Source organism: Pyrus communis, chromosome 7 (assembly GCF_041283825.1).
Source record: "Pyrus communis isolate YQ-2024b chromosome 7, ASM4128382v1, whole genome shotgun sequence".
In the NCBI taxonomy this organism is placed as follows: domain Eukaryota; kingdom Viridiplantae; phylum Streptophyta; class Magnoliopsida; order Rosales; family Rosaceae; genus Pyrus; species Pyrus communis.
This window is the reverse complement of record NC_142571.1, coordinates 30288793-30305427: the sequence shown is the minus strand read 5'-3', so window position 1 is coordinate 30305427 and position 16635 is coordinate 30288793. Positions and strand designations below refer to the sequence as shown.

Sequence of the window (16635 nt, the reverse complement as noted above, 5' to 3'; positions counted from 1 at the left end):
TCAATTGGTTCAGGGTACTTACTCACACATTCAAGATTTTAGATTCAATTACTTGTTTCTATATTAACTATACCGCTCATATCATTTGTAGCTGGATTGATTTCTTTGTCAACTATACTTTAAAAGAAAGTGTTATCCACACACCTTCGTTAATTTTTATCTATTAATTATATTCTATTTATTAGATCCGACGATCAAAAATAAAAAAGATATATTTGAAGTAAATATAAATGTGTAAATGTTACTACCCTACTTTAAATTCCAACAACAGAAAAGATAATACTTAAATTGGTAGGCGACATGGTCAAATTTTCATTTGTTTTCTATTTTTTTTTTTTAAAGGGGCATTTGTTTTCTATTCAAATAAAACAGATAACAATCCAAAGTTTGTTTTGATCACCTACGAAAACAAAAACAAAAACCAAAGCAAATCATATTCCTCCATTGTCAACGTCAACTTTCAAGCATGTAAAAACTCCAACATGCTTCTGTATTCGATTTCTCCAATTTTTTTCATAAATAAAACAATTATACTTTTGTGAGATGCTTAAAACTAAATAAATAAATAAAAGAGAATTTTAATGAAAAGCTCACGGCACTGTTCATTTTAACGAAAAACCACATTTTTATACTAAAAAGTCAATCCTAGTACTATTTATTTTATTTTTTATTTTGTTTTTATCGTTAAAACTCAAAGTTTTCAAGTCTTTTTCATTAGTTTTCCTTAAATAAAATTGTATCACTAGTCCAAATGATAATTACATTTCAGGTCAGAAAAATAGTTTTTTTGAGTGAGGTTTTTAGTTATAATCGAAAAGAAGTTGTTGACTTGAAATTTAAATTGCACCAACAACAATAACAAAGCACTATATCATAAGTGGGGTTGAGTCGGTCGATTATATAAATTCTAGAACACTAGTAGGCTCTATTTTGCACTAAATCATTCGTTGGAAAGACATAGAGCAAACCAAGCTTACTGACGTTTTAGGATTTATACGACCAACTCTACTTAACCGGTTAAAACCTTATTGTTGGTGCAATTTAAATTTAAAATTGACAACTTCTTTTGGATTATAACGTAACAACCTCACTAAAAAAATTATTTTTCTGACCAGAAAAATGTAAAAAACGTTGTGGGGATGGATGCATATCCAAAACTTTATTGATATGGCAAGTAATATGAAGCCTACTTAATTTCTTTCCATATGTGCTCTCCCTAATCCATCTCAACGCATGTATGTAGGTCACACATGTTTGAAGCATCTCATTATCTATAGTAGCATATGGGCTCACATAAAATATGTGATTTTTTTTTTTTTTTTAAATAGAAGAAGAGAGGAAGAGAGTGATCGAGAATGTGGAACTGAGAAGTTTTTTATTTTTTATTTTTATTTTTATTTTTTTAATTAGAGATATGTTAGGATTACATATAGGTGAGATTTTGAAAGAAAAAAAAAGCAAAATTTGGTTGTATGAAATTATATTTCTACTCTATATTTCTTATTCATGTTCTATTTTAATTGAAGGGTTAAACTAGTAATTTCTTAGGATTTTAGTTGACAATGAGTTTTTTATTAATTAATAAAAATAAAAATATATAATTTTTACATATTTAATATAATATTTATTTAATTGTGTATAAATATATGGGGAAAGTACAGAAAAGAAAACACATGGGTTATTATGGAAATTTAAAAATAAAAAAAAAGTTAATTGGGTTGGTGGGTATTTTTCTTTCCAAATCATCTAAATTTTTGCATCATCGTCATCATCATCAACATTTTGGTACGTTGTGAGAGAAGAGAAGGTCCAAAAAGGCAGTGCCATTTCGCTCTCTCTCCTCTGCGTAAAACGGACGATCCCAAGCACCAAAAACAAACACCCTTTATTCCTCTCTCTCCTCTCTCGCTCTCGAGACTCTCATCGTTACTGAAATTTATAATCTTTTAATATAAATAAGAGGGAATAAGAAGAAAGAAAAAAAAAAAAAGGTAGTGCTCTGTTTTTTATTACCCATTTCCTTATCAAATTTGCAGACTTTTTTTGCTCTTTTTGTTGCTTTTGCCTTTTTAATCTCTTGTACTTAGGCGATCGTGAGGTGGGTTTGATTTCATTTCAATGGAGTTGGTCTAGAAAAATCCGGGTAAGTTTTTCCCGTGAAATTCATCATCTGGGTCTGTTTAGAAATTCAATTTTGTTCTTTGTTGGTGTTAAATTTTTTTAATTTTTATGACCAGTAGTGTTGGGTAACAATTTTGCAGAAATCCAATTTGGTCTTTGTTGGTGTGATAAATTTTCGAGAAGAATAAAAATCCAGTCTTTGAATCGAATAAAAGGGTTGCTGTTCTTTGATCATGGCGGTTGCTGAGAATGCACCAAATTTCGACAACACAGCAGTGTCGTCAGACTCGAATGCACAGAACGATCTCGGAAACCCAAAACCCAGAGTCGATTCCTCTGTTGCTCTGAGTGCTGAGCCCAATGTACAGTCCAACGGAGACGATCAAAGTGTCGAGGGGAAGTTTCAGGAGCAGGAGAAAGTGACAACTTTCTCAGTCGCCACTAACAATCACAAAGCTCCATCGGGTCAGACCCCAAATGGGTTTGATTCCAATGGGGTCGATAACCATCAGACGGAGGAGGCCAAGTCTGATGGTTATGTGATTGATCAGAGGTTGAATGGCGAAGGCGATGAGAATTACAACCGTGATATGAGAGATTTGGCGGACTTGTTGTCTAAGTTGAATCCCATGGCCGAGGAGTTTGTGCCTCCTTCCCTTATCAACAACAATGGCGGCTTCGATTTTGCTGGTGGGTTTGGATATACTAATGGTTTTGTACTGCACAGTAACTCTGGCAATGCCAATGGACTAATGGGTAGGAAGGTATGTGAGGTTCTTCCATTTCCTTACCAAAGTTTAAAATTTTTCTGTTTGGTTGCTGAGAAAATGCAGGAAATTAATTGACCAACAAAGTGGTGTTGTTTTCCTTTTGCTTGGTTGTTTTTCCTTGTGTTTGGTTTCTGAAAAATGAAAGATACACTGATAGGTCATTGCATGATGATGGTTCATATGAAATTTTTTATTCTTTTTCGACTTTTAGTTATCTAGAAATTTCATTGATCAACTACCAATTTTTGTTTAATTGTGCTTTGCTTATTGTTTGTTTCCTTTTTCTTCGTCTGCAGAAGAAGAATGGTTATAGTCAAGGTCGGCGTAAGAACTATTACAAATTGAATTTGGCTCAGAGAGAGGAAATGATTAGGAGGACTGTGTATGTATCTGACATTGATCAACAGGTAATAGTTGCGTTGTAGTTTGTTGTCACATTTTAAAAATTTTATGCAGCAAATGTTAATCTTTGTATGACCGACACTCGATTTACTTTGTATCAGGTTACTGAAGAGAACCTGGCTGCTCTTTTTCTTGGCTGTGGACAGGTAACCAAAGTTTTTCGTTTTCTTGTTTGTACTGGTTCTATATAGATAATGCTAGAATGGTGGATTATAATCTGAATTTTCCTTCCTAAAGGTTGTGGACTGTCGTGTCTGCGGTGATCCAAATTCAGTTCTTCGATTTGCCTTCATTGAGTTCACAGATGAAGGTATTATCAAAATCTGACATACTTAAGTTCATTGATAAGTCTGGGTCTTGTTATGATTTCGATGTGCTGAATCAACTTTTTTATCTACCCTTGCAGAAGGTGCAAGGAATGCTCTAACTCTGTCAGGAACCATGCTTGGCTATTACCCAGTAAGGGTGCTGCCTTCAAAAACTGCAATTGCACCTGTTAACCCAACATTTTTGCCAAGGGTGAGGACCATATTTTACCGCTTGTCATCAACATTTTTGCCAAGAGTGTTAAAAAGTGATTCATTGAATTGCGCTGACTTTACCTGTTCTTACTTGGGTTTCTTCTGTTTATATTATTTAGTCTGAGGATGAGCGTGAGATGTGCTCAAGGACTATTTACTGTACGAATATTGACAAGAAGGTAATTTCAACTTTCCAATCTCGTTTGGGTTCTAGGACCAGAACTGGTGTGCCTTTTCCTGATTTTATTTGTTTACGCAGGTTACTCAAGCTGATGTCAAACTCTTTTTTGAATCACTTTGTGGAGAGGTTGGTATTTCTTTCTGTGACAAACTTTGATTACTTCTTGTTCTAAAATTGCAATCTTATCGTATGGACTTTTTCTGGCTCGTGTAGGTTCAGCGCCTGAGGCTGCTTGGTGACTATCAGCACTCCACTCGTATTGCTTTTGTTGAATTTACTGTGGTAAGTATCTAGTGGCCCTTCTCTATGTAAGTTGGATTTTTGAGCACTCATCAGCCTCACTCTGTTCTGTGCTTTGTAAGCATGTATGCATATCCGATCTGCTCTTCAAACATGCTAAAATGGAGTTGTATGGGCATGGCTAACACCGAATTGATTGCAAATCATTGATGTGGTCTGTTGTTGCACATATATATGTTCAGAATCACCGTCACCAATAATATTTTGATTTAAGATCATAAACTATTTTGAACAAGGAATTGGTCCTTCTGTTGTTTAAAGAAGTGCGGTTAGATTAAAGGTTGTCTTTTAGTCTACTCATACTTTCTGTTGTGCTATGTGGTTTCACTCTCGCAGGCTGAAAGCGCAATTGCAGCTCTTAACTGTAGTGGTGTGGTTTTGGGATCGCTGCCGATAAGGTCAGTTTCGCAGATTGTTTAGTTTAACTCGTTACATCTCCCCACAACATCCCCCACCTCCCACACCTCAAATTTTCTTTTAGGAGCAATTTACTTTGGACATCCTAGTCATTCTTATGTATTATGCATGCAGGGTAAGCCCCTCAAAGACACCAGTTCGACCCCGTACCCCTCGTTCTCCGTTGCAGTGAACCACCTTTGCATGTTTCCTTGACTAATCTGCTGCTGATAGATATATCAACCGTAAGCATACACAGAGACTTGTATTTCGGCATATCGTGTCTATCTATGCTTTTGTCTAGGTTACTGTTAAGGTATCGATGTGACCTACATGGGGTTATCTGTGGGTTTATTTTAAACTTGTAGAGTTGGATGGATTACTGAGGAGTTTAATGGTTTAATTTTACTTTGTTATGAAATCTAGAGGGATAATCCTGAAAATCTCAAATGCTTATGATGCTTCTCACGACCAGAAACTCTTAAGAGCTCGCCGGTCATAACTTTTCTTGGTGCTCTTTTGGCATTCTAATCTCACCCACATCTGGCTTTCGAGTTGTTAAGAGTTGGGTTGACATTGAGATCCCTGATCCCAAATATCTTCCCACATACTTGCTATGGAGGTAGGTTTTGTGGGAGAGACTGACCTACACTTGGGAGGCCACCATGGCAGTGTCCAAAACTAATAACGCACAAAAATATCAAAATTTAAACAAAAGATAGTGCATTATTGGTTTATGATATCGCACCAGTGGTTTCGTAGGTCTAAGTGAGACAATTGCCTAACCGGCTTCATCTTCCCTGTCCTCTTGTCGAGATAATTTGCCTTGTACCTGGTCGTATATCCTTTATTTTCCAACCGGGTTTGATCATCGGACTCCAAATTTCATCGAACAACGCCCTCAAGGGGCAAGTAGACCACAGAAAACTCAGTATTTGAAAACAAAAACCGAAAATATCTACGAAATTTTGTTATAAGCTCCCTTTTGGTTATTGACAATGAAAAAAAATGTATGAATGAATCAAGTAGCTAAAAGAACATAGTCTAACAGGGAATGTATTATTGCATCTCTTTGGCCCTTTCTATCCCAACTTTGTAACCGGACATTAGTCGATGAACTCTTCGCAGAATCGGAGGCAGTTGTTGGCGGTTCCGGCAATGGATTGTGCTGGCATTGGATATATAACTAGCATGCACTGGACTAGTTAGAGTAGAGACCAAAGTTGGAGTAAGTACCTGTGACTGTAGTAGTAGGAAGTGCAAGTGGTAAGCTCTGTAGTTTGGGTCTGGGATTGGATGTTGTTGGACTATTATGTCCAGGTTGTGCTTGTACTGGAACACACGGATAATAGTACACCCCAGGATAAGGATAATAGTGTTGCTGTTGCCCCCAGCCACCATATCCGGTGTAATTATAATTCTGCATTTCATATGTTAAAAGTCCTTGTCAGCTTAAACGAATCTATTAGTGCAGATGCGGGGCGGGAATTCGAACTTGGGAGGCAGGCACAATGCCATGACCAACCGGTCTAATCCACGTTAGATGAATTAAACAACAGAAGGAAACTAACCATTAATGTAAAGTTATTGTCTTGCTGGTAAATTGGATGCCTGAAAGCCAAGAGGATCAGATTATCAGAACTAAGAAGATAATTAGGTAATTAAGTGTCTTAACTTTTCACTAATTATATCTTCTTACCCGTAAGTCGAATAAGGGATTAATGCATATTGGGGGTTGGAGTGATGGAAATAGGTGTTGATGAAAGGTATGGATGATGATCTGGTTTTCTTCATTCCCTCAACAACTTCTGAAAGATTAACACACACACCAGATTAGGTCAAACTAGAGTTCATGAAAAACTTACGTGCACCTGGAATGCTAGGGCGACAATATTTCAAGTCAATAACGCACTTCCACGTGTTTTAACCATCTTGTATAACGGCTTAACAATGTATGTGACTGACTTAAGATACTGTTGCCTCGAAATCCCTAGAGCATGGAAGTTTTTCTCCCAAAAAACATAGAAACTAAAGAAGAGATAGACCATGTTGAGGCTGAGGAGTGGTTGGACGATTCTTCTGTGCACCGAGGACTGCAAGATTACAATTAGCTCGCCTTCCATCGATGATAGGATTAGGGTTTTCACAAGCTCTCACAGCTGATTCTGGATCCTTGAACGTCACCTAATCAACAACCAACAATATATCTAAAAACTAATAACGGGAGTACTCAAAACATAAATTCTTTGTGCATGACGTTCAATCTGTATCGATATGTACCTATAAAACTTTAACCTAAAGCAGTAACATAACAGACCAAGCAGTAAACTTACAAAACCATAGCCTTTTGATCTTGCTGTGAACTTGTCAGTGATGACAACGGCCTCCAGGATCTCCCCGAACTGCTCGAAATAGCGTCTCATGGTGTCGACTCGAGTCTCCCACGGCAATCCTCCGACAAAGATCTTGGTTTTGGTTGTATCACCAAATTGTTTGCCACTGTAACCGTTTGCTCCGACCTTGATCATTCTTACTGATATGGACCTATGGTATACGCTTTTGGCTTTGAGAGAGTCGGGACAAATATATATATATATATAAATATAGCAAAGCTTTGTGAAGAAAAAGTCATAGATATCCGTTTGTTCAAATCAAACCTTTTGGAAAGTTAATCTTTTGTCGTATTGTGTTTTCTTCTTGCTATTTCTCGCATAACTTACTAGATCTTCATCGTAAAGCCAAAGATTCGAGAAGCAAAGATACCCTCAACAAGAAAATTAATGGATATGCTTTAGGAAAGGTGAAGATATTAATATAAAAGGAGGTAAGAAAAGAGGTAACTAAAGTGGAAATTACCAGAGCATATACACATTGAGAATTTTCTCTAGTGAAAGTTTATGTTACATATTTGAATAATGTCCATTTTTTGTTACGCTGAAGAAATTTTTTAGCGTGCTTAAATTACTGTCCACATGCACCAAGTTTCATGAATCATACTACAATTGGTTGGGTTTTTTTTTTTTTTTTTTTTTTTCAAATTTCAAACAAATTGTAATAACACACTTGGTTATCAGGATGTGTTCACTAAAAAATCACTTGTTATACTGTACCAATAGGCCCACAGTTCTTTCGTTTTCTGAAAGCCCCCTTCATACTAGAAAGATTTTTTAGTGTGTTTGGAATACAGTTTAGTAAACTAAGTGTAATAGTACAATTGGTTGAAAACTTGAAGAATTTTTTTCTTCATCCAATTGTATTATGACACTTGGTGTACCAAGCCGTGTTTTTTGACAAACTAAAAAATTTATCCTTCATACTGTTGCGCACTCACACAAAAAAGTCACTAACTTTAAGTTGTCCGTTGGCTTGAATTTTTATATTTTTTTAACAAGACAATATTCTAATGAGGGGTTTGATGATTATTTCGTTTTCATTTTTCACATTTGTTTTTAACTTCTTTGTTAATTACTTTCAGTTTAGAGTTTTCAAATAAATAAAAATTGAAATCCAAAAATTGAAAGCTACTTTGTTGAGTTTTCGAAATTGGATTTGGATCCCATCCGGATCGAAATTGTGAGGATTTTAAGGATTCTCACATTCTAACCGTTCATCGTACATCGTGCAGCCATAAATTATTTTAAATTTTAAATATAAAATTAAACACAAATCTCTACTAATTAATAAAACACTCATTGGCAACCAAAACCCTATGAAATTATCAGTTTAACTCTCTAATTAAAACAGAACATAAATAAGAAATATGAGGTAGAAATATAATTTCACACAACCAAATTTTGTTCTTTTTTTTCTTTTCAAAGTCTCACATACATGTAATCCTAACATATATTTAATAAAAAATAAAAATAAAAATAAAAAACTTCACACTCTCACATTCTCTATCACTCTCTTTCTCTCTCCTTCTATTTCAAAAAAATAAAAATAAACATTTTTCTCACACACTTTGTATTTGCCTATATGCTAGTAGTACCTAACGAAAATTGACCGTACGATGTACGATGAACGGTTAGGATGTGAGGAATCTTAGGATCCTCACAAAGAGGATCTGAAGTGAATCATCATCCCTAAAGTATGAAAGTAGTTATCAGACGAGTTTTCAGTCAAAAAACTACAAAAGAAATGTTATCAAACCACCCTTAATTACTCAAATCTATAAAATTGGAAAATTCAAACTTATTAAACTCTCTACCCTAGCCAGTTAACCTAATCCCTGATTCATTGAAATTGGAGTGTGAGTCGGTACAATGCCTTCAAATAGAGTTTTTCAAAAACGCTTACGCTACTAATTAATAAAATATTAATTGTCAACCAAAATCCTATAAAATTATCAGTTTAACCATCTAATTAAAACAGAACATGAATAAGAAATATGGGGCAGAAATGTAATTTCACACAACCAAATTTTTGTTTTTTTTTTTCAAAGCCTCATCTACATGTAATCCTAACATGTCTCTAATTAAAAATAAAAAAATAAAAAAAATAAAAAAAAACTGCTTGTATGATGTATGATGAACGGCTAGAATGTGAGAAACCTTAGGATCCTCACAAAAAGAATATAAAGAGAATCCTCATCCCTGAAATAGAAAATAATTATCAAACGAGTTTTCAGTAAAAAAAAACTACAAAAGAAATGTTATCAAACCACCCTTAATTACTCAAATCTATAAAATTGAAAAATTCAAACTTGTTAAACTCTCTACCCTAGCCAGTGAACCTAATCCCAGATTCATTGAAATTGGAGTGTGAGTCGGTACAATGCCTTCAAATTAAGCTTTTCTAAAACGTTCACGCATAGGCTCCTCCACGCCATCTTCCCTTCTGTAATAAAACCTAATATACGTGTCACCCCTTTTGACCTTACAGCACACCATGCAGGTTGAACTAGATGATCATTGGTCTCTTTCCAATTCCAAGTTCTAGATGTGGCAACCTAGCTCAAAGCTAGCTTTAACAGATTTTACGTATTTCATGAAATCTGCTTAAGTATGCAGTTGTCTCGTCTTTCAATTAAACTTATCAAAGTAATTCTTACATAAAACCGAAGATATATACTCTTACATCTAACTTAAGACATACATACAAAAGAATATATCCTTATTCATATATCAAAATCGTCCACAAGGTGTCCTAATAATAAAATCGAATTTGCACATCGCCAGCTAATTTAATGGGATGACCCATGAGAAGGCCAAAGTCTAGGGTTAGGTTCATGGGATGGACTTATTTAAATAGGAATGTAATATACACACCTCTTTTTACTTCTCACACATCCTTCTTATTTTCGGTTGTCGGATTAGAGGAATTGAAGAAAATTAAATGAAATAAATTAACAAAAGATGTATGAGAAGTAAAAAGGAGTGTGTAGATAGCACACCCCATTTAAATATGGGAACTTTAACGAAAATCTCCCAGTACTATTCACTTTAACGAAAAACCATATTTTTACACTAAAAAGTCAATCCTGATACTATTTATTTTAACCTTTATTTTGTCATTATCGTTAAAACTCAAAGTTTTCAAACCATTTTCATTAATTTTCTTTTTAAATAACCTAGTAAGTTAACAATTCACTAAACTACATAATTATAGGAGATATTTGTCTTCTGATTTCACTTCTTTCTTCCTAATCTGATGATGATATGCACTCAGTGCAGTACAACCAATTAAAATCAGATTCCATTAATGAGTAATAATACTTAAACACAAAAATGATCACACTGGTGATACACTATCTAATAAAAGATAAATTATACAAGCACAAAACCCATCTTTATTAAAAAGTGCATTAACAATGTAATCAACTTTTTGTGTTTCTATGCCCATGCTCAAGATATTTTATTGCATCCTTATTTTCGTTTTTGTTGATTGTCTGTTCCTTGAGGGTTTTGGTTCGATCACCCCACTTGAATATCTAGTTCTTTTATTTTAGTTTATTAATAAAAAAAATTAGGCCGATGAGAGAGGGTATGGGGTTTTCTGAATGTAATGGTCCTCGCCCCTATACAGAAGAGTTGATTTCTCTCACACGACTATTACAAAAGAGTTAATCTCATTTAATCTTGCGAATTATGCTTTAAGAAAGAAAAAAATTATAACCATTATGATATATAGATATGCATTTGTTTTGTTCTTTAACATCACCAAAACGATGAGGATGATGTATATGCCTGCCTCCCAAATAAGCTGTATAAAATTTCAACACAAGATTTCCCTTGGTCCATCCCTCAATATAAAACTCACACAGTCTAAGCAGTGTCCATCCTACAATTGCTATGCCACTTGTACATTATAAAAACTAAACAAATAAAACAAATCAATAGACATGGATTGCCTATGTGACTTTTGACAGTAATATTATGGACAAGTTTATTTATCACCAGAATAAATAGGGATATATGAAAAATTGAGTGCATAATATATAAAGTAATTTTCAATAATTCTATATTTTGATAGAGATATGAAGCATTGGGCAAGGAATATACAAACTCCTCTTTAATAATTTTATACCTTGATTTTCAGATATAAAGGTATAAGGTACTTGGGGATTCACATTCTTTTCATTCCTTGTTAGTAAATAGGCATCATTTTCAAAACCTTGATTAATAACAAATACTGAATACAAATTATACATTACCGACTCCACTCCACACCGCCCCCCCCCCAAAAAAATCCACCCACCACCCTCTCTCTCTCTCTCTGTGTGCATGCGTGTTGACAAATTTATCTTTTCCTTATTATCTTCTTTACTCCAAAAGACCAAGACCAAATATTTATAAATATCTCATTCCCTCCCACTCCAAATTGCCCTTCTCAAAGAAAGACACTTTCCTTTGCCTACTTCTTTCCACTCCGCACAAAACAAACAAACCCCCTCATTCCTTCTGCCCTTCCCTTAATATAATTCGCCTTAATTTCCTCCTCCTCTCACACACTATACGTGTCACCCTTGCTCCTTCACACCACCGATTGTTAATACTCTCTCTCTCTCTCTCTCTCCCTCTAGCTATATATATTTAACATCTCTGTCACTAGCTCTAGCCGTGGAGAAAAAATGGGCAACTGTTTAGTTCTCTCCAAGGAGGACAAAGTTTTGAGGGTTTTGAAGACAGACGGGAAGGTTTTAGAATTCAGAGCGCCAACCCTAGTTAAGGACATTTTATCAAACTTTTCGGGCGTCGGTATCGGTTTATCAAAGCAAGCTTCGGAGCAGCTTTCCCCTGATTGCAAACTGAAGCTCGGGAAGGTTTACTATATGACTCCCCTTCCGGGTTCTGCAGAAAATGACAGTGCTGCTACAAGAAGGATTAAGATGGTCATAACAAAGCAACAGCTTCAAGAGCTACTGACAAAGAAAATATCAGTACAGGAGGTACTTTCAGATTCAAAAGTTTGGAAACCGAAGCTCAGATCCATCCCCGAAGAAATCGAGTAAAGTAACTATGGTTACGTTCCGGCGTATAATCTTCATGTTCATGATCTATGGCTGATCATATACACCTTTGAGTCAAACGTTCTTAGCTTTTCATTAATTTAGTCTTTCTTGTAAAACACGTAATGAATGAATGGCCATTAATATTTTCTAGTCATGCAGCACGATCTTTTGTGGACTTGTTAGGTTGGATCTTAGTAAGCACTCGGCGAGACACAAAATCTATGGTTAACAATTAATTAGTAGAAGTGTTTGCGTGCTTTTTAAACATTTCCTTTAAATAATTCAAGTTTGATTTTAGGTATTATCAAAGAAATAAGTCATGTTTTTTTGGCTTTTCCCCAAATATTAGAGGTTAGATGGATTCACGTTCTTGCCAATGTATTTGGAACAATTTTAGAAGGTAAAATTGTTGAAGATGCACATCGGAGGACGTAATGGATATAAATCTAGAACAGTAAAAATTGAATCTAGCACAGCAAATTCAAACTTTGCAGGTTTGGGCCTCGAGATCCAAATTAAGCTGCCATTTAGTATTACGATTTAATAATATTTATTTTCATTTGTAAATGAAAAACCGTAAATTCGATTATTGTCAAAAGCAAGTTTGAACGATATTATTTCTAAGCACATCATCTCTCCCTTAGCATAGATAATATCGTTTGTTAAGCAACTTTTCCATCCATTTTGTCATCCGTATAAATGGTTGATAATTTAATCTTGGATTTAATTCGGGATTTAAAATACTTATTACCATGTTAGAAGCAACTTTACACAATGTAACAAAGCACAAGAAAACAGACCAAAACAACACACAATATCTAGTGTACGTCCATACAAAACCAGAGGAGGCTTAGGCTTTTTCACTGAATTGCAACGTCAATAACCTTGCGTTCAACTTTGGTCTTAGGAATGGCTATGTAGAGAACACCATTCTTGAACTCCGCCTTGATCTTGTCCTTCTCCGAATTATCCGGCAACTGAAGGCGGGTATTGTAGGAGCTAAAGCTCCTGCTCGACCACGAATCGTCGCCGCCTTCTTCCTTCTTCTGCTCTCCCTTTATAACTAGCACATCGTCCTCGACCGACACCTTCACGTCCTCCTTCGAAAGCCCCGGCATGTCGAACCGCATTTTGATTTCGTGTTCGTCGTCTTTGATGTCCCAAGGCGCGCGCACTTCCCCTGCTGCTCTGTTTCTTCCCGGGAATGCCACCGTGTCTTCGAAAAGCCGGTCGACTGTGTCCAGCATTTGCCGCATTGTTCTCACTGGGGAGATGGGATCTAATAGACCTGCAATACCTGCAAATTAATTGGCACCTCATTTTAGATGATTTTTACTAAGCAGTATTTGATGGCTTAGGATAATTCAGAGTTGTAACTTTAAATTATCTGCTTAGTTAAAAGCTTTGGATTTAAGTTTTGAGTACCAAATTTTGGAAACTTAAATGACCCAAAAATAATCAAGGGGACGGATCCAATGGACAAGGATTGTTTGCCCTCTGTGCCCTCTTGTTTTGTGTAATCACGGTTAAATCACGTCAATATTTTACATTATTTTTTTATAAAAATAATAAGATAAAAATAAATAATAATATAAAATATTAATGTAACTTAACCGTGATCACACAAACAAACAAAAAGACACGAAAAAACATCGAAAGTGAAAGAGCAGACAATCCTTGTTCGGATCCAATGGCACCAAATTTTTTTTTTTTATACACATTTTTGTGGAGCCCAATTTGTAATGTTTAATAGCATCCGAACCGATTATATTTTAGGTCTTCCTAGGAATCATTATTTGTAAAATCTTATTTGTCTATTTTCTTCGCTACAAATGAATATCGTAATACTTTTGAATCTATCTAATTTAAAAAAAAAGAAGATAATTTATGAATAATATTCTAAAAAATAAACAGTTCTATAAAACATAAGAAAAGTGCCTCCAAAAATATGTGTGAAAATTTGTGTCGAAAAAATAATGCCACAAATCCACCCCTAATAATTAATCATGTAATAAATGATATAAAAGTTAAATTTTTTTTAGCATAAATGAAATTTTTACAGTGTTAAAAACAAAACGTTGTGCACAGAAAATTTGTACGACTTCAAGCGAAAAGTTTAAGACCAAGACGAACTTAGAAATTCATGCGTGGATATCATATCAATTTTATTGAGTATGCATCATAGGTTTTGATAGATACTATGTCACATGTTACATAAATATTCGTTCTACATAAAAAATGGACGTTGGTTTTATAGCCGGACTAATCTTCCTATGTTTTCCCATCACACGACTTTCCTCGGTTCAAAAAAGTCAAAATTGAGGGTGTTAGACTTACCAAAAGGAGAAATGTCCACAGCCAACCTCCTTGGCCTCCTCTCCACATCAGTCCCTTGGTTGCCCTGATTGACTTGCACGTCCAACTTGCCGTCTCCACCGGCCTGAGCTCTCACCACCGGCAGCCTATTCCGCCGCAACGGAAAGGCGGCCGAGGATGGCAGACTGGCGTTTGCTGTGATTGAAGACCTTGCTTTGTTTGAAAGCAAAGGTGACGAAGAAGACAAAGCCAATGTTGAAGCCATGTAACTAATAGTAACACAGACAGTTAGCAAGCTTCTCTTTTGTGGGTAAGCACAACTTTCAGATTTCTTGGTGAGGTGGGGAGTTATCTTTGTGCATATATAGAGGTAACGGGATTGCGGGAAGAAAGCTTGGAGAAGGGTCTTGAATGTTAGAGAGAGAGAGGGAGAGTGAGGGAGAGAGTTATGGACCGAACACTTGTAAATTTTACATTTTTCTTGGTCCGTCTGGAAGGATCCATCTCTGTATGGATAAAGATTGTGATTTTGTTATTAGACCCTTCTAGTTTTAAGATATTTTCAAACAGGAAATGGATCCTTTCCCGATCTCTTCTTTTTAATTCATCAAGTTCGAAGATCCAGACCATTGAAATTTGATCTAACGACTAAAGTTATTATAACTTTTAAAGTGAATCCTTGTTTGTAGCTGTTAGATCAAATTTTAATGGTGTAGATTTCCGAACTTGATGAATTAAAAAAAAGGATCCGAAAATGATTCCTTTCCTTTCAAACGAACCCTTGATTTGTAGTGTGTTTTTCAGCACAAGGTTGTGATTCTGCCTTCTCCACAAATCCATCTCTGTCTTTTTGCTACTTATCTCTTTACCCATGTAATGGAAAGTTATAAGAACATCCCCAATTAAAGAAAAGTTTAAGTGGTAACTCTCTTAGCCGGAAGGGGAATAACTTTCGTACAACTAAAATACTACGTGTCGATATTTTAAATAAACATGAAAAAGAAGAACTTTCGTGCAAACTTCAATGTTATGATATTAAAATATTTTCATGAAAATGAATATATCACATGTCTATAAATAGATCTACGCAACAAAGTTAAAACACACTTGTAAGCCTGTAACAATTATTTGCCAAAGTTAATTAGACATTAGAGGCATGCTTGATTTGTTTATAGGGGATATTTGCCAAAGTTAATTAGGCATTATAGTGCCCTATCAACATGACATAATCATTCACGAGCTAGCAGTAGGAGCTACTCTGAGTTCACTTGACCACCTGTGGACAATTTGGGGCCCATCTATGAGTCAGCAGAGTTTTTGCTTTTTTGGCTGGAAATTTTTTTTTTAATTTTTCTGTTTTGAAGTTTGTAATTTTTGGTTTGGCACTTGGCACAAATTAGATGAATTCAGATCCTCGTATAATCTCACACTCTGAAACTTATGAATTGGGCAATCCCAATCGGTCAAGAGAGAGATATGTAGGTATTGAAGAGAGAATGTGCGTGAGGTGGAGTAGTTAGATGAACTAATAAACGGTTTGAATTACTCGGTCGATAAGTTATGGAACGTGAGATTCGGAATGAATCTCAATTCCAGACGAGATGCCACTGGCCATTGTTTTGTTGTTTCTCTTTGGTGATGTTTATGGAAGGACTGTTGTCCAGCGACTGACTTTAAATATTCACCAACCTTTAAACACACAGAAACAAAGAAGACAGAGAGTTCAGAGAATCCGATACTTTGACTGTTCTGCAATCCGAAAACCCTGCACTCGAACTGCATCTCATCTTTAACTCTTATCGAGAAATCCAAATCCTCGAAGGAAACACGCGTAAGAAATTGATGATTGTATGATTAATCACAATTTACTGTACTAACTTTTAATTATCTTACACTTCTGTAGGCTTGCAGCATCTGTCCCAAGTCTATCACACAAACTCGTAGCATGGTCAATGATTTGCTTGAGAAATTTGGATTGTGCTGTTTGATTAGGATAATTTTTATACTGGTTGGGAGCAACATGGAGTTGAGTGGGGACCAAATCACATGATGTCTCGTATTTTCGTAAAAGTTAATTTACCAATGATGTGGTCTGAGTGCCTCTACACAAGTTTATTTCTTGATTTAGAAGGACTCACTTATAGTCCCGAAGATCTGAGGCACCATGATCTTAACATC

The 16635-nt window shown here is 35.4% G+C and overlaps 4 protein-coding genes across 4 annotated transcripts; 2 read left to right on the top strand and 2 right to left on the bottom strand.

Annotated features, from left to right (window-relative positions):
• The first annotated feature begins 1763 nt into the window (after positions 1 to 1763).
• Positions 1764 to 5112, top strand: LOC137733839 (polyadenylate-binding protein-interacting protein 12). The gene is made up of 11 exons (XM_068473032.2): positions 1764 to 2143; positions 2262 to 2885; positions 3188 to 3298; positions 3395 to 3439; positions 3531 to 3603; positions 3700 to 3812; positions 3934 to 3993; positions 4074 to 4121; positions 4209 to 4277; positions 4632 to 4693; positions 4827 to 5112. The coding sequence occupies exons 2-11, from the start codon at positions 2355 to 2357 to the stop codon at positions 4882 to 4884; spliced, it is 1170 nt and encodes a 389-aa protein (XP_068329133.2). The 5' UTR covers positions 1764 to 2143; positions 2262 to 2354; the 3' UTR covers positions 4885 to 5112.
• A 513-nt stretch (positions 5113 to 5625) lies between these two features.
• LOC137733840 (putative RNA-binding protein ARP1) lies at positions 5626 to 7256 on the bottom strand. Its single transcript, XM_068473033.2, has 5 exons — positions 7025 to 7256; positions 6737 to 6875; positions 6391 to 6499; positions 6263 to 6302; positions 5626 to 6111 (listed from the first exon to the last, which is right to left on the bottom strand). Exons 1-5 carry the CDS (start codon positions 7217 to 7219, stop codon positions 5893 to 5895), a joined length of 702 nt encoding a protein of 233 aa, XP_068329134.2. The 5' UTR covers positions 7220 to 7256; the 3' UTR covers positions 5626 to 5892.
• A 4254-nt stretch (positions 7257 to 11510) lies between these two features.
• Positions 11511 to 12295, top strand: LOC137734577 (uncharacterized). Its single transcript, XM_068473814.2, has one exon. It carries the CDS (start codon positions 11761 to 11763, stop codon positions 12139 to 12141), a length of 381 nt encoding a protein of 126 aa, XP_068329915.2. The 5' UTR covers positions 11511 to 11760; the 3' UTR covers positions 12142 to 12295.
• A 568-nt stretch (positions 12296 to 12863) lies between these two features.
• On the bottom strand, positions 12864 to 14917 carry LOC137733165 (small heat shock protein, chloroplastic). Its single transcript, XM_088697070.1, has 2 exons — positions 14479 to 14917; positions 12864 to 13438 (listed from the first exon to the last, which is right to left on the bottom strand). Exons 1-2 carry the CDS (start codon positions 14720 to 14722, stop codon positions 13002 to 13004), a joined length of 681 nt encoding a protein of 226 aa, XP_088553196.1. The 5' UTR covers positions 14723 to 14917; the 3' UTR covers positions 12864 to 13001.
• Between the last annotated feature and the right edge of the window lie 1718 nt (positions 14918 to 16635).